Raw genomic sequence first — 23,124 nt, forward strand, 5'->3', positions numbered from 1 at the left:
TTCTAGTTTGTTATTTCCTCTCTTTCCTGAGTCTAAATTTTTTTAAAAAAAATTCTGAGTTCAAGGGGTAACAGGCAGAAAAACAACTTTCAAGCTAGAAAAGGAAGATACTTTTAAGAGAGTTTTCAGAGAAAATAAATAAACTTATTTTTAATATTCCACTCTGTTCCTCAGCAAGTACAAAAAGAACAAAAACACTAATCCCATCCCTAGTACACACGTATAATACCAGTGTGGCATAGGTTACAAAGAGGATTCAATTAGCTTTCATGTGAGAAAAGGTAGTGATTTAAGGGGGTGGGGGAGTAGGAGGAAAGAAATGAGGCAAAAAGGATATGACCCACTCACCTTCTTGCATAAAATCTTTTTATCTTTGAATATTTGTCACCCAGTGCCTACTACTACACTCTCAAAGAGCAATGTGACTTGAAATATGTTTTATTTATACAGAAAACAAAACATAATCAAAGAAAGACAACTGAATTTCACAACAACCTGAAGGGGTCATTCAAGAAACTAGCTATTTAAAATATCTTTAGCTTTACATATTTAAGATGGAATATTATTCAGCCATGACAAATGAAATAAACCCAGTCAAAAAATGAGCAGAAGATGTAAACAGACATTTCTCCAAAGATGGCCAAGAGGCACCTGAAAAGATCACTTTATAATGAGAACTGTGAATCAAAACTACAATGAAGTATCACTTTACACTGGTCAGAATGGACATCATCAAAAAATCTATAAACAATAAATGCTGGAGAGGGTGTGGAGAAAAAGGAACCCTCCTACAATGTTGGTGGGAATATAAATTGATACAGCCACTATGGAGAACAGTATGAAAGCTCCTTAAAAAACTAAAATAGAGCTACCATATGATCCAGCAATTCCACTCAGGGGTATATATTGGAAGAAATCCATAACTCAAAAAGATACATGCATACCAATGTTCATTGCAGCACTACTTACAATAGCCAGGACATAGAAGCAACCTAAATGTCCACTGAGAGAGAAATGAATAAAGAAGATGTGGTACATATATACCATGGAGTACTGCTCAGCCATAAAAAAGAATGAAATAATGCCATTTGCAGTAACGTGGATGGACCTAGAGATAGTCATACTGAGTGAAGTAAGTCAGAGAAAGATGAACATCGTATGATATTACTTATACATGTAATCTAAAATATGACACAAATGAATTTATTTACAAAACAGAAACAAAGTCACAGATATAGAAAACAAACTTATGGTTACCAAGAGGGAAAGAGGAGGGTGCAGAAACAAACTAGGAGATTGGGATTGACATATACACACTATTATATATAAAATAGATAACTAACAAGGACCTACTGTATAGCATATGAAACCCCACTAAATCTCTGTAATGGCCTATATGGAAAAAGAATCTGAAAAAGGATAAGTAAATGCATATGCATAACTTATTCACCTTGTTGTACACTTAAAACGAACAGAACATTGTAAAATCAACTATACTCCAATAATGATTTTTTTAAAAAAGGTAAATAACCCAATTTTTTAAATGGGCAAAATATTTAAAAAGGAACATCTCAAAATAAAACATCAGTTCAGCTCAGTCCTGTCTGACTCTGCAACTCCATGGACTGCAACACGCCAGGTTTCCCTGTCCATCACCAACTCCCGGAGTTTGCTCAAACTCATGTAAAAGAGAACATCCAGATGGCCATAAAGCATATGAAAATATTCTCTACATATCTATTCATCAGAGAAATGCAAAATAATACCATCACACTGTTAAAAAAGAAATAACAAGCCCCAAGTGGGATCATTTCCTCCCCCCTCCCCATCATAGCAAAAACTAAGACTGTTTCAATCCCTCCCAGAGATGTGACCTTTAACACAGTCCACCTGAAATTTCCTCATCAGTACAAATGAAGTAACTGCATGAAAAAGGCCCCTGGAGTGCCAGTCCCCCATCAGAAGACAGCCTGGCCTGAAACAATCCTTTCTTTTCCTTCGCTAATACCTTTTGCCGCCTCCTCTCCTTCTATCCATAAAAATCTTCCATTTTGTACAACCCCTCCTAGTGAAGCTGATTCTTAAATTTTTGAATAACACTAACTAGTTCTTCAAAATAAAAAGAATGAAATAATGCCATTTGCAGCAACATAGATGGACCTAGAGATTATCATACTAAGTGACCAAGGTGCAGAAAAGACAAAAATCATATGATATCACTTATACGTAGAATCTAAAAATACAAATGAACTTATTCACAAAAGAGAAACAGATGTCAAAAACAAACTTATGGTTATCAAACGGGAAAGGTGGGAAGAGGAATAAATTAGGAGTTTGGGATTAACATACATATGGTACTATACATAGGCAGTCAACAAGCACCAACCGTATAGCACAGGGAACTCTACTCATTATCTTGTAATAACCTATATGGGACAGGAATCTGAAAAAGAATGGATATATGTTTATGTTCCAGTCCTCTTGCCTGGAAAATCCCATGGACAGAGGAGCCTGGTAGGCTGCAGCCCATGGGGTCGCTAAGAGTCGGACACGACTGAGCGACTTCACTTTCACTTTTCCCTTTCACGCATTGGAGAAGGAAATGGCAACCAACTCCAGTATTCTTGCCTGGAGAATCCCAGGGACGGTGGAGCCTGGTGGGCTGCCGTCTATGGGGTAGCACAGAGTCGGACACGACTGAAGCGACTTAGCAGCAGCAGCATAACTGAATCATTTTGCTGTATTTGAAACTAACAACATTGTAAATCAACCATAACTCCAGTATAAAATACAAATTATAATAAAATATCTTTAGAAAGTTATATAAAGTTATAAGGGAAAAGGTTTTTCAAAGATGAATGAATTATGAACCAAATATATTAAATATATAAGCTATTAAAGACACTGGAAGACTCTATTTAAATCCACAGAATTTAAGTATTACTATTTATTATAAAGGTATTATATCTTGTATTTTCTTAAGAAACAATGCTATATAAAAAATCTTAAGGCAATTCACAGAACTTATTTTGATCCAAAAGAAGTCTAAAGGATCATTACGTGGTAACAGTACCAAAGAATTTTAACTATCACTTATAATACAGTTCCTATAAAAATTATCCTTGAAGTACCAACTTAAAATATAAGAAACTGTCAAACTACTGCAGGTTTTTTCGATATTAGAAAAAGGGTTTCACAAAAATATGTCCATTTAATTCAAGTCCTGGCAATTTTATAGTACCTAGTGTGAGAAAAAAGGCCAGTTCACTAGGATTTTACCTTTAAAAATAGAACAAAAACCATGAACTATTTATATTTCTCAAGCTGATCATGACTTTTTACATCTCCACTTTCTTTGTATCTGGCAATAGAGCTCACATGATGTTGGAAGAAAAGTAGGTAGGAGGGAAGAAGAGGAAGGATATAGTTGTCCCATTTATTCAACAAATATTTATCGAGAATATAACAAAAATTATTCTAGAAACTTGGGAAATGCAGCTGAACAATATGGGCAAACAAATTTATGAAGAATTTCTGTTGCTAGTAGCAACAACTAAAATTACAGGGACAAGAGATCTGAGCCAGTGCACCTGAGTCCCATTTATTCTTTGATAATGAACAGTTAACTCCTACCTCTCTCTTCCTTTACTACAAAACAAACAGAAAGCAAAAACAAAACAAAAAAACCAACAGCAACAAAAGAAAACTCTTCCTGAGTATTTTATCAGAAACCAGAATAATGCTTCTGGGGTGAAAAATCCCCAAAGGTGCGCTGCATATGGCCAAGGATATGGACCTTTATGCTAGAAAGCAAATTAAACTTCCTCTCAAGCTCCCTATCACCTCCCACTCACTAGTACAAAGTATGTAGTGAAAGGCAAGACCCATGGGGACTGGAGTCTTGAGACAGCAACATGTTCTGAAGAGAAGGCATACTGGGCAAAGGAATCTTAGGCAGTAACAATATACTAATATGAAAAATAAGAAATAAAAATCAAGATTTGATGTATGACTGACAAGAATAGTACACGTAAGAGAAGGACATGTACCTTCAAAGAATTAAAGGAGCTACATAATTTCACCAAAGAGTACTCTATTAAGTAAGGGAAAACTTGTCCCTACTTAGTATGTTACCATCAGCTTTAATTAATTATAATCACAGGATATATAGACTTCCATGGTGACACGGTGGATAAGAATCTGCCTGCTGATGCAAGAGCAACTAAGCCCATGTGCCACAACTACTGAAAGCTGCAAGCTCTAGGGCCCACACATCACAACTTCCGAGCTCACATGCTGCAATACTGAAGCTTAAACGCCTAAAGCCTGTGCTTTGCAACGAGAAGCCATGGCTATGAGAAGACCACATATAGCAACAAAGAGTAGCCCCCGCTCACCGCAACTAGAGAAAGCCCTTGCAAAGCAGTGAAGACCAGTGCAGCCAAAAGCAAACAAAACAAATCAACAGTGCACAGTGCAGGTGCACATACAGGGCTATATAGAGTCAATATTTTACATGGTAAAACCATCTTTCGTAATCAAGTCAGCCACAGATTTCAGGAGATAGGATGCAACTCCATACTCAGAGGTTTACTCAGGCTTTAAAAATCAATCTTTTGTTTGAATCCTCCCTTCAGGGATATTTCCATATGACATCAAGCAGAAGCAAAAGAACCTAACAATCGGAGCAAAATTTAGAGGCTAGTGGATTATGAGTTTCTCTATCACCTAGTATCTTAAAAAAACAACTTCCTTTTAATACCTTAAAAGGAACTGCAGTTTTAATTATAAGATTTATTTATGTCAAAAGCAAAATACTTCTTTACTGATTCAGTATAGAGCTACCATTTAACCTAGGAGCTATTTTTCTTTTAATATCCTGTAACTCAGACTGTACCAGTAAGTATACTTTATTGGTCAAAAAAAAATTAATATTTAAATAAAAATGTATACCCAAGAAAAAAAATTAAAATAATGCCATGTATTATTTCTTATTCTGAGTTAGTTCATGCTTCTGTCAAATTTATGAGAATTGAAAGTTAAAGTTTACAACTGGATGCATACTAAAAACAATTTTAGGATGTTTCAAAAGTCTAATGAATTCTCATTTTACAATTCTGACATTTTAATACCATATACATATATTGTTAAGCTCCAGCTCTGGTGGGGAAAAAGGCAATTTCTATGGTCAAAGAATTTATAGTCATTAAACAAAAACAACTTTGCCTCCTTACAAGAATCAGAGTTGTAAGAAAAATTTTCAAGTGCTATAGGCAACTTCACATGGAATAATCCTAAGTAGCATTTATTCTACACTTGTCAAATACAGATATATTTACAACCAAATTTGAACCTAATTTGTTAGACCCCAATTTAATTTACATACCTGTACTGTTGAATATTTGAAAAAATTTTCCATTTGATACCGCCTAAGGGTTTCATTTAATCTTTGGTCTGAAACAAAAAGAAAAACCAATTTGTAATGTTCAACTTTTAAAGACAGAAATAAAGTAGATATTATTTGATATATCCAATGCAAAACTGTTAGTCTCCACTGCTGTTCAAAATAAATCAATCTGAAGACATCATTTTAGAATTTAGATATTCTATACACCTAAGTCAAATAATTACTACCAATGGGAAAAAGAACAGCTACGAAGAATTTCTCTGATTCTGAAAGTTTTAATTCTCAGTCTCTCTAGGCTTGCTCTTCAGATTCTTAGAAATCAAGAAAAAGTACCTTCCACATTGATTTTTTTATTCCTGCTACTAGAAGTGAAAAGAGTTGGAGAGATAAGGCTACACTATACTTCTTTAGAAGTTAAAAACTGCTGAAATTCTCTTTCAGGACAAACCTCCACACAGAGGAGAAACTGTAAGACAAAGCATCCAAATTAAACAGGTATAGGCAAGACACAATGGAAGAGAAGGTCCAGAAGAGCCAAGGACTCTCAGAAACTACAAGGTAATATTTTCATTTGAAGCAAGAAAAGCAATACACAATAGGACATGCATGCATGCGTGCTCAGTCACTCAGTCATATCCAACCCTTTGTGACCCTACAGACTGCAGCCCACCAGGCTTCACTGTCCATGGCATTATCCAGGCAAGAATACTGGAGTGGGCTGCCATTTACTCCTCCAGGGGATCTTCCCAGCCCAGGGATTGAACAGGCATATCCCCTCATCTCCAGGACTGGAAGGAGGATTCTTTACCACTAGCCACCTAGGAAGCCCACAATAGAACATGTGTGCTCTCTCAGTCATGTCTGACTCTTTGCAACTCCATGGACTGTAGCCCACCAGGCTCCTCTGCCCATGGAATTTTCTGGACAAGAATACTGGAGTAGGTTGCCATTTCCTCCTCCTTCCTGACTCAGGGATCAAACCCAGGTCTCTTGCATCTCCTGTATTGGGAGGCTGATTCTTTACCACTGCGCTATGTGGGAAGCCCCACAATAGAACACAGCACTCAACAAATATACAAAACTCATTCTTTCAAGATCACATGGAACATTTAAAACATAATTTGCTGACAAAAGAGTAAGTCTCTTGAGTTTTTGAATATTTAGGTGGGATTCATCCCAAGGATTTTTCAATATCCACAAAAATCAATGTGATAGCCCACATTAACAAACTGAAGAATAAAAACCGTATGATCAACACAATAGATGTAGAAAAACGTTTCAACAAAATTCAACATCCGTTTACCATAAAAAATCCTCAGAAACCAGCCGTACAGGAAACATACCTCAACCCAATAAAGGTCATACCTGGAAAACCCATGGCTAACACCACATTCAACAATGGAAACCTTACAGAACTTCCTCTAAGATCAGGAACTCTTGCCACTTTTATTCAACATAGTTTTGGAAATCCTGGCCACAGCAATCAGAGAAGAAAAAGAAATAACAGGAATCCAAATTGGAAAAGCAGTAAAACTGTCACTGTTTGTAAATGACACAATACTATATATAGAAAATCCTAAAGATGCCACCAGAAAACTACCAGGATTCATCAATGAATTTGGTAAAGTTGCCAGATATGAAAGTAATATACAGAAATCTGTTACATTTCTATACACTAAAAACAAAGCATTACAAAAAGAAATTAAGGAAACGATCTCATTTACCATTAGGAACCAGAGATCAAATTGCCAACATCTGTTGGATCATCAAAAAAGCAAGAGAGTGCCAGAAAAATATCTACTTCTGCTTTACTGACTATGCCAAAGCCTTTGATTGTGTGGACCACAACAAGCTGTGGAAAATTCTTAAAGAGATGGGAATACCAGACCATCTGACCCACCTCCCGGGAAATCTGTTTGCGGGTCAGGAAGCAACAGTTAGAACTGGACATGAAACAACAGACTGGTTCCAAATAAGGAAAGGAGTACGACAAGGCTGTCTATTGTCACCCTGCTTCTTTAACTTATATGCAGAATACCTCATGAGAAATGCTGGGCTGGAAGAAGCACAAGCTGAAATCAAGATTGCCGGGAGAAATATCAATAACCTCGGATGTGCAGACGACACCACCCTTATGGCAGAAAGTGAAGAAGAACTAAAGAGCCTCTTGATGAAAGTGAAAGAGGAGAGTAAAAAAGCTGGCTTAAAACTCAACATTCAGAAAACGAAGATCATGGCATCCAGTCCCATCACTTCATGGCAAAGAAGAAAAACGAAAATGTTAAATAAGAGTAAGTCTTAACTTTCAAAAGACTTAAGCTGAAGAGAATATACCACTCTAAAATACATCTCTTTGGCATAAGAAGTATTTTAGGCTGATAATTCTTAAGAAACAGAATAGGAAAAGCTTTGAAAAATTGAGTAGAAGTTACCCTTTTTCTTTTTTAAAGATATTAACATTTATGAGGAAAAACTCCATTTGTAAGCATGTCCCCCTCTTTATACCAGAAAGAGAAAGTGTTAGTCGCTCAGTCACGTCCGACTCTTTGTGACCCTATGGACTGCAGCTTGACAGGCTGTTTACTGTCCATGGAATTCTCCAGGCAAGAATACTGGAGTGGGCAAACATTCCCTTCAGGAGATCTTCCCAACTCAGGGATCGAACCCAGTTCTCATGCATGGCAAGTAGATTGTTCACTGTCTGAGCCAGAGGGAAGCCCTGAAAGTGTTAGTCGCTCAGCTGTCTCCAACTCTTTGCAACCCTATAGACTGCAGCCTGACAGGTTCCTCTATCCATAGAATTCTCCAGGCAAGAATGCTGGATGGAGTGAGCAGCCATTCCCTTCCCCAGGGGTGTCTTTCCTACCCAGGGATGGGATCCAGGTCTTCTCCTGCACTGCGGGCAGATTCTTTACTATCTGAGTCACTGGAGAAGCCCAAGGTAATGACTTAAATCTGCATAACAATTTTACTCTAGTTTACTATACTTTTCTTGGTAACTTCTTGTAACTGCTCATCCTCTTTTCCAATATCTTCTTTTATCTTTATCTGAAGATGTTATTTAACACTGTAGCTTGGGCATTTAAAGGAGTTTTTCTGTTTTTCTGGGTCACTAATATATACAGAAGGTAAACACGTTATTAAACTTGTTTGTTTTCTATTAGTCTGTCTTTTACAATAAGGGGTCACAGGCAACAGTCTAGAAGGGTACAGGAAACTTATTTTTGCTCCCCTGCAAAGCCAAAGAGAGTATATTACCTGATAATAGCAAAATTAGGTCAGAATCGAGAGACAAAACCCACAGGAAAAACCTCCATTATGTAAGAAATTACTTTTCAATAACCTATTGATCTCAGGATGAATGACAAAACAAATTGAAAAGTATTCTGAACTGAATCATTGTGAAAATGCAGTTTCATTTGAAACTTCTTAGGAAACAGCACCTGCATAGCAAAGAAAAATATCAATAAAATGAAAAGGCAACCTAATCAATGAGAGAAAATAACTGTAAATCATATACCTGAGAATGGGAACATATCCAAAATATACAAAGAACCTCACACAACTCAATAACAACAACAACAAAAAAAGACAAAACTGAATTAAAAAATGGGCAGAAGGCCTGAATAGACATTTTCCTAAAGCAAACAGATGGCCAACAGATATGAAAAGATATCCAACATCACTAATCATCAAGAAAATGCAAATTAAAACCACAATAAGATATCACCTCATTCCCACTAGAATGGCTATTATCAAAAAAAAAAAAAAAAACCAACAAGAAATAACAAGTGTTGGTGAAGATGTGGAGATGTGTGTTATTGGTAGAAATGTAAATGTAAATTGGTACAACTACTTTGAAGGTCTGGAGGTTTTAGTTCCTCAAAAAATTAAAAAACAGAACTACAGTATGACTCAGCAATTCCATTTCTGAGTATTTATCTAAAGAAAATGGAAACAGTAATTTGAAAAGATATGCACCACATGTTCACTGCAGCATTATTTACAATAGCCAAGATATGGAAACAACCTAAATTTCTATTGTTGGATAAATAGATGAAGAAATTGTGGTATATATACAATGGAATGTTATTTAGTCATAAAAAAGAAAGAAGTTTTGCCATTTGTGACAATATGAATGGATCTTCAGAATATTATGAAATTAAATAAATAACAGAGGAAGACAGATATCACATGAAAGGAAAGAAACCAAGCTCACAGATACAGGGAACAGACTGGTGATTGTAAGAAGTGGAGGGTGGGGGTAGAGGGAGGTAGAGGAAAACGGATGGACTGGTTCTTTTATTTTTTCAATAAATTGAACAATTTTCTTGTAAAGAAAAAAGATATGAAACATCTTGAAAGCAATGAAAACAAAAATCAGTTGAGATATATTCCTTGTTAATCACCAAAACCCAAAAATTAAGATGTCAGTTCCTCTTAAATTGATTTAAAGACCAATACAACCCCAATAAAAATCTCAGCAAGTTATTTTGTAGATATGGACAAACTTGATTTAAACACTGCATTGAGCAGTCAAGACAATACTGATAAGTTGATGAACTCACACTTTCTGATTTCAAGATTTTCTAGAAAGCTAAAATAATCAAGAGAGCATTGTATTTTAAACAAATAAACACAAAGATAAATGGAACAGAATAGAGTCCACTAGTATACCTACGCAAACTCAGACAACTTGACCTTGGTCAAAGGAATAAAAAGCACATTAACACAGAAAATACAGACTTTTAAGTCTTTAGTCATCATCAACAAATGATGAGGATACAAATGGAGGACCATAAGAAAGTAAAGTCACAAACTCTGCATCTTAGAAATTCATTAAAAATCCTTCATTGTCTTAAATACAAAATATGAAACTACAAAAATTATAGTGGAAAACTTAGAAAATCTACATGAGGTATACTTTGACAATTCATTTTCATATACAACACAAGAAGCAACCCTTGAAAGAAAAAGAATGTTGCTAATGTGGACTTTATTAAATATAAACTGCTTACTCTGTGAAGGACAATGTTTAAAGAATGGAAAGATAAACCTCTGGCTACGAGAATACATTTTCAAAACACATAACCGGAGAACAGTTTGCGTGCAAAGTACTCAAAAACCAGAAAAAAATTCACAGTAAGAAAGCAAACACTCCAAATTAAAATAAACAGGATTATGTGTAGCCATCTTTTAGAATAATATATAGAGATGGGAAATAAGCATGTATTAGTTGATCAACATTGGGGAATTACTGGAAAACAATAAGCATTGTGCATTAGGGAAAAGCAAATTAAAATAACACAATGACCTACCCATAAAAAACATAAAAAATAAAAATATAGGTGGAATGCAATGAGAAAAACAATATTTTGTGAAAGAAGAACGGGGGGGAGGACTTGTTCAACCCGAGATCAAGATTTATTAAAAAGTTATTGGCATTTAGACTGTGTGATAGTTATATAAACAAAACTAACCTATGGAAGAGAATGCAGGATCCAGAAATATACCCACATATATATGAGCACTTGAACTGTGATTAAAGGGCACTTCAGAGCAATAAAGAGGGGAGCACAATCTTTTTGTAAGTGGTTCCAGGTCAGCTGGATATGCTCATGGAAAAGAATAAACCATTATTCATAAAAATCAATTCTACGTGAAATGAAGATCTAGGCAGAAAAACTGTCACTGTTTTCAGATGACATGATACGATACACAGAAAATCCTCAAGATGCCACTAGAAAACTACTAGAGCTAATCAACGAATCTGGTAAAATTGAATACAATTAATGCACAGAAATCTCCCGTATTCCTGTACACTAATAACAAAAGATCAAAAAAGAGAAATTAAGGAAATAATCCCAATTATCACTGCAACGAAAGAATAAAATACCTAGGAATAAATCTACCTAAGGAGGTAAAAGATCTGTACTCAAAAAACTGTAAGACACTGATGAAAGAACTCAAAGACTGATTTGAGTTGACAGAGAGATATACCATGTTCTTGGATTGGAAGACTCAATACTGTGAAAATGACTATACTACCCAAGTTCAGTTGCTCAATCATGTCCCACTCTTTGCGACCCTATGAACTGCAGCACAACAGGCTTCCCTGTCCACGACCAACTCCCAGAGCTTCCTCTAACTCAGGTCCATCAAGTCAGTGATGCCACCCAACCATCTCATCCTCTGTCATCCCCTTCTCCTCCTGCCCTCAATCTTTCCCAACATCAGGGTATTTTCCAATGAGTCAGTTCTTCACATATGACAGAAAACATTGATAACAGCATTATTCTCAATGGCCCCCAAACTGGAAACATCTGCAAGTATCTATCAAAAGAATGGATAAAAATGATAAATTTATAAACTAATACTCTACAGTAATGAAAATGAGTATACGACATCTACATGCAAGAATATGAAGAAATCTCAAAAACATAATATTAAACCAAACGCAGAAGGAAACATTTTCTATGACTCCATTTACATAAATTTCAATCACAAGCAAAATACTTTTTACAGTGTAAAATTACAGATATTATCTTTATCTTTGGGGAGCAGGAAATGGGTATAATCACAAGTGGTCATCTGGGGTGCTAGCAATGTTCTGTTTCTTGGCCTGGGTTATGATTATATGAGTTTTGAGCTTTGTAATAATCCTCTAAGCTTTACATTTGTTTTTTCTACTTTTGTGCAGGTTACGTATAAGCAAATATACATATATATGCACATACATATTAACTATCTACAAATTAATATATATATAATGTACACACACAAAATGTACACATTCCATACTGTTAACTTCAGATAATAGTTTCTTCCTTGAAAGCATATATAATTTAGTGGAGAAACGTGACACATATGTTGGAAAAGAAAATGGCAACTCACTCCAGTATTCTCGCCTGAAGAATTCCATGGACAGAGAGGAGTCTTGTGGGCTACAGTCCATGGGGTTGCAAAGTATAGGACACAAATGAGCATGCACACACACAAGACATTATTCTGATAAAGGAATAAGTAATTATAAAGTATTAATAATTTAAACCACTTTTAACTTTTATTAAGTTTAAAAAGAATTATTCCTTTTTATTGTTCTCCTCAGAGTTTTTAAGAGTTACCTGACACATGGCACTAAAATTAGGGTCTGGTCTCTAGTAGTATTACAAACTACTACTTTTTGATAAGGTTTTAAGAAAGAAAAAAATACTAAATCTGACATCTCAGTAAATAAAATAGGTTAAGAAGTCAATTATGTATCAATGAGGGAAAACAATCTTCACAGACTGCTTTAAACTGGAGGAAATTTTACTGTAATGTGAATCTACCATTTCCTTAATTCAGCAAGCACTTATTTCACTTTTTAGTTTGCATTTTCTGGATTACTGATGAGATTGACATTTTCATAGTTTTAGTACCTCATCAGGTTTTATTTTTTGTAAATAACCTGTCATATTCTTTACCATTTTTCTATTAATGTGAATGTATTTTTGTTCGTGAAAGACCTTTTTAAATTGTGGATGGTAATTAACTCTTCATTATATTTAAGTATATTCTCCCTCCGTGTGGCTGGGGCAGTTATAATATTGATGATGTTTCTTGTGATATCCAAGTTTTTACTTATAATGCAGTCTATTCATATATATTTTCCTTTCAGTCAAAAGTGTTTGCTGAAGAAATCTATGATCCTGAGATCATAAAGACACCCTCCTAACTTTTTTTCTGAAAGTTTAAAGAGAATGTATTCCTTCAACCAATAACTTTTTCAATATGGTGTGAGAAAGATATTTTTTCTTTCCCATTTAGATAGCCAATTATCCTAGCACCATTTGCTCAACAGCCTATCCCTCTCCCACTGATTTGTATTACCTGTTCTTTCAGACAACAAGTGTTTGTGGATGTATGCATCTGTTTCTGTGCTAGCTGATCTATGTATTTATCTATCTACCAGTGTAATAGGGGCTTCTCAGGTGGCACAGTGGTAAAAAATCCACCTGTCAATGCAGGAGACGCAAGTTTGATTCCTGGATCAGAAGATCCCCTGGAGAAGGAAATGGCAACCCACTCCAGTATTCTTGCCTGGAAAATCCCATGGACAGAGGGGCTTGGCTGTCTACAGTCCATGAGGTCACAGAGTTGGATTTAATAATTGGATTTTTATAATAAGTCTTAATAGTTGATAAAATAAAATTTCCCACCTTGATGTTCTTTAGAACTCTTTTGGCTATTCTCAGCTCTTCCACATAGATCACAGATGGATTCAATCTATTACTATTTTACTTAGGATTTTAGTTTCTGTCTGCATAAGTGAAACAGGCCTATAATTTTTCTTTCAACCAAGTGTCTTTGCCGGATAGAAAAGAACATAAAACACTTGGGTTCAAACTAGATTGCCTGGGTTCAAATCCCAGCCCAATTACTTACTAGTTATGAGTTAACCTAGAAACTGTGGTGGCACTTATCCAGGAGGTTTTTATCTATGTCTACTGAACAGATGGGTAAGAGAACTGTAAAAGCAAGCTATGGAAAAGGTGTTATTGAGTATATGCTCCATAAAAGCAGGGGCATGGTCACATTAAGATTAATAACAAAAGAGTGGATGAATCAATGGGGAAACTGTTATAGCCTGTATAAGGGAAAAAAAAAATAGCTGCAAAAGAGTTAAGAAAATGAAGGGTTCAAAGAATACAGGTCTTGATGAGGTCAAAGAACAGTTATAGTGGGAGTAAGGTATTTGTGTTTAAGACTAAAAAGTAGGGCAAATTGAAGAGGCCTTCTGCTCATGCTCAAGATAAAGTAACATGGTCCATTTTTTTCACTTGACACAGCAGAAAACAAAACAGTGGTTTGCCAGGTACAAGGCATCAGGCAATGATAATGACAAACGGAACAAATGAAGTGAGCACTATGACTGCCCCAGCCTAATGACCTGATTGACATTTCATGCCAGAAAACAGGGAGGAAAATTGCAGGCAAAGATCAGCAGATTCTCTGATTTAAGGAGATGAAGCTGAGACTCAGTGGGAACCAAGTAAACTGAAATTGGCAGGACAAAGAATAGGAGAGAAAGCTGCACAGAGAACTCCATATATACGTGAGATCTGTGAAGGGTATGTCTTGTGTAAACGTACTAACTTTTTATCTATTAAAGGAGCTGAATTTACAGTTTAAAATCTTCCACAAAGAAAGCTCTAGGTTCAATTGTCTTCACTAGTAAATTCTACCAAACATTTAAGGAAGAAATATCAATTCTACACAAACATCTTCCAGAAACCTAAAGAGGACAAAATACTTTCTAAGTAATTCTGAGGCCAGCATATCTTGACACCAAACGAGATAAAGACATTAGGAAAAAAAAAAAAAAAATTTACAAAGGGTTTATGAACACAGACATTAAAATTTTAAACAGACATTTAAGATAATCAAAATTAAATGGTATATTAAAAAGATAATACATTATGACCAAGAAGAGTTTATCCAAAATGGCAAGTTTAACATTTGAAAAGTAATCTATATAAATCTCGCTATTAAAAAACTAAAAATGAAAAAAATGTAGAAAAAGCATTTGGAAAAAATAATCCAAAATTCATTCTGATTTAAAAAACTCTCAGAAAACTAGGAATAGAAATTAGTATCCTCAGCCTAGTAAGGACATTTATGGAAAAGCTACAGCTAGTATCACATTTAATTTTGAAAAACAGATACTTTCTCCCTCAAAACCAGAACAATACAAGGATGTCTACTCCAACCACTTTGGCTCAACCCTGTACTGGAGGATCCAGTTAAGTACAATAAGGCAAGAAAATGAAATGAAAGGCATTCCAAAGTGGAAAGGAAGAAGTAAAACAGTCTATTTACAGATGGAAAGACTGTCAATGTAGAAAATCTGAAAGACTCTACATTAAACTTACTGGAACTAATAAGTGAGTTTAGAAAGGTGACAGGGTAAATTACACACATGCAAAGTATTTCATACACTAGAAATGATAAACCAGAAATGGAAAGTAAACAAATAGTTTACAATAGTATCAAAACCAGCAATACATAGAGATAAATCAGACCAAATATGTGCAAAACCTATACACTAAAAACTATAAAATATTGCTGAGAAAAATTAAAGAAGAGATATCAGTTGAGAGATATTTTTCTCATTAGTCAGAGAACTCAATATCATTAAGTGAATTCTACACAAATTAATCGAGTCATACAATGCCTATCAAAATCCCAGCATTATTTTTTTTGTAGACCTTAACAAGCTGATCCTAAAACGTACTTGGAAGTGCAAAGGACCTATGGCAGTAAAAACAACCGTGAAAATAACAAATCTGAAAGGCCACACTGATTTATTATAAAACTGTAATAATCAAGACAGGACATTGGTTTCCAGAGAGATCAACAGAACAGAAATGGATCTACACAAATACGTTCAACTGACTTTTTAACAAAGATGCAAAGGTAATTTAATGGAGAAAGGATAGTCTTTCCAATCGTGCATCCATATATAAAAAAAAGTGAACCTTGACCCTTGTCTCACACCTTGTACAAAATTTAACTCAAAATGCTTCATAGATTTGAGTGTAAAAATTCTAGAAGACTACACAGAAGAGAATCTTTGCAGCCTTGAGTAAGGCAAAGATCTTCAGATGTGTGTGTGCGCTCAGTCACACAATTGTAACCAACTCTTTGCAACTCCACGGACTATAGTCCACCAGGCTCCTCTGTCCAGGGAATTTTCCAGGCAAGAATACTGGAGTGGGTTGCCATTTCCTACTCCAGATGATCTTCCCTACTCCAGGGATCAAACCCACGTTTCTTGCATTTGCTGCTTTGGCAGGTGGATTCTTTACCACTGTGCCACCTGGGAAGCCCAAGTTTTTATGTATGACACACCCATAAAAGAACAAATTGATGAACTGAACTTCATAAAAATTAAAAACTTCTGCTCTATGAAAGACACTCTTAAGAGAATGAAAAAAAAAAAGACTCCATCCCCACTGGTGAATAAATTCTTCACTCCTTAGCTTGATATACATGTCCCTCTTTGAACAGGTCCCTAAGGATTATCAGACCTGCCTTCTTAGATGGAGGTGGAAGAATGGTGTACTGCAAATATGCTCTAACAAATTAAAGGAGGCTCAAAATCAATAGAAGTCAAAGAAGAGAAGGTCAGAGGTAGGGGGGAGAAGGGTAAGCTTTCTGTATTTATCTGAGCTGGTGTTTAGCTAATCAACTAATCTGGTCACCCACCAATTATAACTGGCATATGCGGTCTAAAGGGAAAAAGGGGCGATTCATAGACATCCAACACTCATTTTCATCTCTTCCTACAAACCTTACTAGTCCATGCTCCAATTTCCTGAATAAGTAGTTATTTCAAGCCTCCGAGCCTTTGCTTCTTTTGGTCCCTCTGAAAATTCCCTTCTTCCATGCACTTCTCTTCTGGTGAACTACCATTCACTTTTCAAGAAATAATTTACCACGCTTCTATCGTTCTCTCTGGTATTTGGACTTCAGTTTTATTTAAGAAATCTGGCTGGGGCATTCCTCTAAAACATAGTTTATGAGTGTCTCAGGAACTCTCCCACTCTCCCACCACCAAACTTCTCACCACCAATTCTTGTCCCACACCACTCAGATGGTGGTGAGCTAGTCCTCTTTATGGGGTGAAAGATATTCCCACATCAAACCTAAGAAACAATGGTAATGTTATAGTGTCATATATGTCATTAATGATTTTAGATAATACAAAGTGTGCACCTAAAATGTGCTCGACACCATGCTAAGTGCTTTATTTGCATCATCTCATTTAACCTTCAAAACACCACCATGTGCTATTATACCCATTTTACAAGTAAGAAAACTGAGGCACAAAGAAGCTCAGTAACTTGCCCAAGGCCAAAGACATACAAAAGAGACAGAGCTAACACAGAGCCTAGATAGACTGAATCCAGAGGCTGAGTTCTCAACCATTGGCCTATGGTGTTTCCAGAATGGAATGTACCATTTTTTCCCCCATTTTCCCCGCTGCTCAAGCAAGCCAAAACCCTTAGTTGCCCTATACCTCTTTCTTCCAAATCCTTTCATCTCCAATCTCACTATACCTACCTTAGTTCACTTCTTACCTGGATAACAACAATCACCTGACTGCACTTGCTGTAATGCATGTTCCTCATAAGAGCCAGCTGGGTTTTTCAAATAAATCACAAACTGATTGAGCTACTCTCAACTGGATTCCTTTCAGTGATTCCTATAACCTGTGCAATGATTCCAACTTCTGAAAACATGGCAGAAAAGGCCTTTTGCCATCTGGCTAAATTCTTCCCTTTCAGCTCTACTTGCCATTAACCTGTATACATCATATTCCATTCAAACCAACCTTCTTCAAAGTTTTTAACAAAGCATATTCCTAATCCCTTCAATGTTGTAAATATTGTTCTCGACTACACAATTCTTTACCTAGTAAATTTATATTTTACTTCAAGTTTCAGCCCAAATAGTACCTTCCTTAACCACAGTAAATTATAACCCTGAAATAGTTAATATTTGTTAGCACTATGTCATATACTATTCTAAATCCCACACATATTTTAACAGTCATTTAATCATTCGACCAACCCTGTGAGAAACCTGAGGCAAGAGTTGACAGTTGCTGTTACTTCAATGTATTTATAGAAATCATATACTTCCCTCCTCAAATTATTGGAGGGTAGAACAGTCCTCCTTATCTTCACAGCAGCTATGCTTGTCTAGTGCCTGGCACATAGTAAAAACAGGAGGAGCTCAATAAATATCTTTTGAACAAATGGCCAGAGCTGTGCCTCCAGGTTCTAACTGCAGACTTAAAAGCTCTTCCTGGCCATTAGCCCTCTAATTCCTCCAGAGCATGTGAGGAGCATAACAAACATGTATTTAGCAGAGTCCCTCGTAGGCTTAAGTATTTTCCAAAGCTTCTGCTTAGTGTATGCATATTTTCATATATACCATCAAGCTTTTTCTGCAGCTTAACTTCTTTTAAGTTTTTACAAATTTCCACGTACCCAACAGGCATTCAGACAGTATTAGTCAAGGATGACGACATTAAACATTACATATGAGAATTCTCAATAAAGGAATGTGGAGCTTACTTTGATCTCGCAGAAAGTCGATTTCTGTGGCCATTTGGATGCAATTTGTTTTGAGCTTTCACCACCTTTACTTTTCTCAAAAAGACACAGAGCTCGCAGAGCGGGAAAGCAAAACTAAGGCAACGCTCCGGAGGTTGTCTAGCACTCGAGCGGTGTGATCAGCATCCTACTCACGCGGCGTCAACAGCTCTGCCGCGCCTCCTTCTCCCGAGTCCCAGCCCAGTCCCTCGCTCAAGCGAGACACCAAATTTCAGGTTTGTTGCGGACCCGCCAAGTGAATTGTTTCACGTTCACCCGAACCCCAGCCAAGTAGGACCAGGGACGCGGCTGGATATATTGAACGTCCCGCGGGTCACTAGGGGTCGTGTCGGGCCACTCAGGAGAGCGCCGAGAGAGCCGGCGGGCAGTCGGGCGGCGGCATCCTTGGCGGGGCGGGGGGCGACGCCAGGACGACTGAGAAGCCCGGGGCCAGCAGCGGAAGTCCACTCGGCCCGCCCTGCGACTTTGAAACCGGTGCCCCAGACCGCTCCTTGGAGACGGTGACGCCGCCTGCGTCATCACGCGGGCGTCTGCGCCTACGACATCGCGCTTCCTGGCGTTCTCTCACATTATTGGCTGTTTGTCGAGCGACGGGCGGGGCTGTGGGAACCTGGATGACAGCGGGCTGAGCCACCTGTGTGGCGGCGGATACGCTGGTGGGCCTGTGTCTTCGGAGGGTGGGGGTCACCGAGTTGTTTTTTTTTTTTTAATTCCTTTAAAAAGAAAAAAATGTAAACATAGGCAGGTTATTAAATACATATTTTTAGTGCCCCAGTATCTTTGTTGCCAAGCACTTTTGGTCTGGGAGAACCCGCTCGCCAAAGCGGATGGTTGGAAAGTACTTCGGTTTCTGCGTCTGGGAGCGGAACCCAGGCTGGAGGGTTTCTGGGTGTGAATTTGGTAATCTCCAGAAAATAATTACGTGGGTCTTTGGAGAAAGGACACAGCTGTTGTCTATATAGTTAGCTGTGTAGCAATAAGGCATGAAGTTAGGAGTACTCCAGAGATCCTGCAAATTCAGCAATTATTTCTTGAGAGAGAACTTTGCTTTCTCAAAAAAGGAAGACAAAAGTTACGATTTTTGCAAGAAAAATTAGGTAAAACTCTACATTTGTAGACTGATTACAATCCCCGTTTAAAAAAAAAAATGATTTTTTCTAGATTTGAACCTCATCACTGTTTAATAGTTAAGATTAGAGGAATTTCAATCCCAGCAGTAAAAATGTTAACTTGAAGTCAGTTCCCAGTTTTAGTGCTTTTAAAGTAAATATGTGTTTTTATGAATTGAGATAAAGTTTCTGAATAGACGTGTCATAGATGTAGCTCGATGAACAGTTCAAGAAGTTTTTGTAGTCTTGTACTGATACTGTTACATAAAAACTAATGTGCTAAGTCGCTTCAGTAGTGTTAGACTGTTTGCCACCCTATGGACTGCAACCCACCAGGCTTCCCTGTCCATGGGATTCTCCAGGCAAGAATATTGGAGTGGGTTGCCACGCCCTACTCCAGGGAATGTTCCCTACCCAGGGATCCAACCTGCAACTCCTGCATTGCAGGCAGATTCTTTATCTCTGAGCCACCTGGGAAGCCCAAAACTAGTGGTGGTGGTGGTTATAGTTGCTAAGTTGTGTCTGACTCTTGCGGCCCGCCAGGCTTCTCTGTCCATGGGATTTCCCAGGCAAGAATACTGGAGTTGGTTGCCATTTCCTTCTACAGGGGATCTTCCCCACCCAAGAATCGAACCCTGGTCTCCTGTGTTGCAGGCAGATTCTTTACAGACTGAGCTAGGGGGAAAGAAGAAATTTTTTAAATGTGTCCAGCTGTATCCAGTTAGGTATTTGAAGTCCTATTACAGGTTTTCTCCATACTCACTATTAAGAGAATGAGATGGTCCCTTCCTCTACAGATTGGTTGTTAAATATGGAGGTATATAATATCTATAAAAAGTTTAGTTTGAGTTAGTGAAGATTGAACTTGATCTGGTTTTTAGTGGACATGAAGTTCAAACAAAAACTTGTTGGAAAAAGAAATTGAGAGTGCAAGCTCCAACACTTTATCAAAAGTCAACCAATGGCTTTTTCTTCAGGAATGTCTGACTCCCCAAGGGTTTGATTGTATCTTCCCCTATATTTGAACCTGGTATACTGTCATAGGGTGATTTAACTTGGCACCAAACAAGTAATTATAAACTTAACTCTACATCACTAGAAGTTGATATTAGTGTGGGTGAAAGCAGACAGTATTTTCTGGTTGTAAATGATGAGGTAGTCTTTACATTACATAAATATCTGAAATTGGAATTTTTACCTCTGCACTTGAATTCTTTGGCCTATACAGTCAAGATTGATACAGACTATAGTTTTTGGGTTTTGAGGTGTGGTGGGGGTATTTTGGCTTTTGTTTTGGTTACAAGATTTTTTACTGGTTGAATTTTAATGGGCTTGAGAATAATTTTAATCTGTAAGAAACAAAATTGCTATGATTTCACTTATCTTTAAAGTATCCCTTCTAGTGTTTTCCCTTTTTAAAACTTCCCTTCTGATTTCTACTCACTTAGCCCAAGTTTTATGCTTCCCTTTTGTAGTTTCTTCATGCTTCTTCCTGCAGTGTCTATCATAGTGTTTTATAGTTTGACTTCAGGCTCCATCATAGTATCTGGAATACAGTGAGCACTCAATAAGTATCTGATGAAGGAATTAATTTACAGAATGTGTGTGCATACAAAGTATCTATTACTGTAATTGAGTACAGTGAATGAGAAAAGGGAGAGGAAAGTCCTTAGTATGTTTGTAACCATTATCTAGTCACTCTTTCATGTTTTTATGTTAGATTTATTTCTGCAATAAGGAAAACCTTTGAAAGTCAATAGATTGCACTAATACTAATTTATGCAATAAATTGACATTGAGTGCTGTGAGAAAAACATGAATAACACAAAGTTGGAAATTTAACCTAAGATCAAAAACTTTAACATTATCTTATATTAAATGCCATAAAAAGTGATTTTTAAAAAACTCTTTAATAATAATTATGTTTTCCCAACCAAGAAGATGACCTGGCAATTCAATCTCTCTTTTTAAGCTTGTCTTTTTATTATTATAATTATTGTAGTAAAAAACACATAACATGAAATCTGCTCAATCTTTAAGGTGTTCAACACAGTATCGTTAACTATGTGCACATTGTTGTACAGTAGATCTTTAGAACTATTTCATCTTGCATGACTGAAACTCTGTACCTATTGAACAGCACTAATTTCCCTCTCCCACAAAAAGTGACTTTTATAAAACAAAAATAATCATCTGGTAAAACAAACACAAAAGTTGTTTTCCCCCCCTAGAAAGTTTTTTAAAGCCTAAGATCCCCTGGAGAAGGGAATGGCTACCCACTCCGATGTTCTTGCCTGGAGAATTCCATGGACAGAGGAGCCTGTGGGCTACAGTCTATGAGGTCGCCAAGAGTTGAACACAACTGGGCTACTAACACATACACACAATCTTTTTTGAGAGTGTATTCTGCCCCATGTACATTAACTCATTTAATCCTCACAAAACCGTGTAAGGTAGTTGCTATTTTTAAACCCCTTTTTCTTTTTACAGTAACTTCCTGATAAGTTGAAATTGCCTGAATTTGGATTGGAACTCACTCAGTCTGGTCCTAATGTTAGAACCACCATGTTAAGACCTCCCAGTAGTAGAGGATAATTTACAGCTAGGATAATATTATTTACAGCTAGTGTAGTATATAGTTGACACTTTTTTGCTTACATAGCCAGTTAGTCTTTACTTTAAGTGAATTATTGCCGCACATGTTCTATTATAATCTCAATGATATATAGTTGGTTTTTAAGTTGCGCAACAATTGTAAATACTGCTGAGTTTCCCTTCCTTTTCTTTCTAGAAAACCGCTCACACTTCTGTGGAACAATTAAAAGCCTTCAGCTGTTCACCCGTGGTCCTTCAACAGGTGTCTGCGATTTATCCGCTAAGCCCCGCCCCCAGAACGTGCGGGCCGCGGGGCGGAGCCTAGGGCGCAGCGCGCTCCCTGTGACCTCCGCCGCCGAGAGCGAGCCGGTGGCGGCCTGAGGACAGCCTACGGGTCTGTGTTCTCTTTTTGTTGTGCTTTCTCCCCTATTGTCATTTCTCTCAGCCGCTCTCAGTCTTGTTGGCTTTTCTCTGGCAACGTACTTTTCAGCTGCTGGTTCTGGCGGCGGTTTCCTCCCACTCTCCGGGCTGACTTCCTCATTTCTCTGTTTCTCTCTTAAATGCGTGGAGGAGGTGGCAAGTGGTGGTGGGGTGAGGACGCAAACTGGAAAAAAAATCTTACTGTAGAAAACTGGAAAAAAAAAAATTTCGTGAATAGAGGGTTTGGAAATTTTCCTTACAAAATGTTTTATTGAGAAAACACATTTTCCATAACTTCCTTCTTTTATCCTTTGTGCAGTTTAAAAAAAAAAAAAAATCCTCTCTAGACTCTTAATGCCCCGGGGTTCTGTCTCCATTCTCTTCCTTCATTTCCTCTTTTAAGATCTTCGCGTAGTAGAAGTAAAGT

The 23,124-nt window shown here is 37.1% G+C and overlaps 2 protein-coding genes across 20 annotated transcripts in view; one reads left to right on the forward strand and one right to left on the reverse strand.

Annotated features, from left to right (window-relative positions):
- Positions 1–19,061, reverse strand: part of SCLT1 (sodium channel and clathrin linker 1) — a 215,012-nt gene extending 195,951 nt beyond the window's left edge. For all 3 annotated transcript variants that reach the window (XR_014068168.1, XM_081538256.1, XM_081538257.1), the window contains exons 1-2: positions 18,535–19,061; positions 5,387–5,454 (exon numbers count right to left, since the gene is read on the reverse strand). Coding sequence is in view for 1 of the 3 variants with exons in the window: in XM_081538256.1 (XP_081394382.1) it covers positions 5,387–5,454; positions 18,535–18,568 (102 nt within the window). In the remaining 2 variants the exon portion in view is untranslated. The remainder of the gene's footprint in view (positions 1–5,386; positions 5,455–18,534) is intronic.
- Positions 19,062–22,579: 3,518 nt separating this feature from the next.
- Positions 22,580–23,124, forward strand: part of C11H4orf33 (chromosome 11 C4orf33 homolog) — an 855,122-nt gene continuing 854,577 nt past the window's right edge. For all 17 annotated transcript variants that reach the window (XR_014068175.1, XR_014068174.1, XR_014068173.1 and 14 more), the window contains exon 1: positions 22,580–22,671. The gene's annotated coding sequence lies outside the window, so the exon portion shown is untranslated. The remainder of the gene's footprint in view (positions 22,672–23,124) is intronic.

This window comes from Giraffa tippelskirchi, chromosome 11, assembly GCF_054371585.1.
Source record: "Giraffa tippelskirchi isolate mGirTip1 chromosome 11, T2T-mGirTip1v1.2.pri, whole genome shotgun sequence".
NCBI classification, from domain to species: Eukaryota; Metazoa; Chordata; class Mammalia; order Artiodactyla; family Giraffidae; genus Giraffa; species Giraffa tippelskirchi.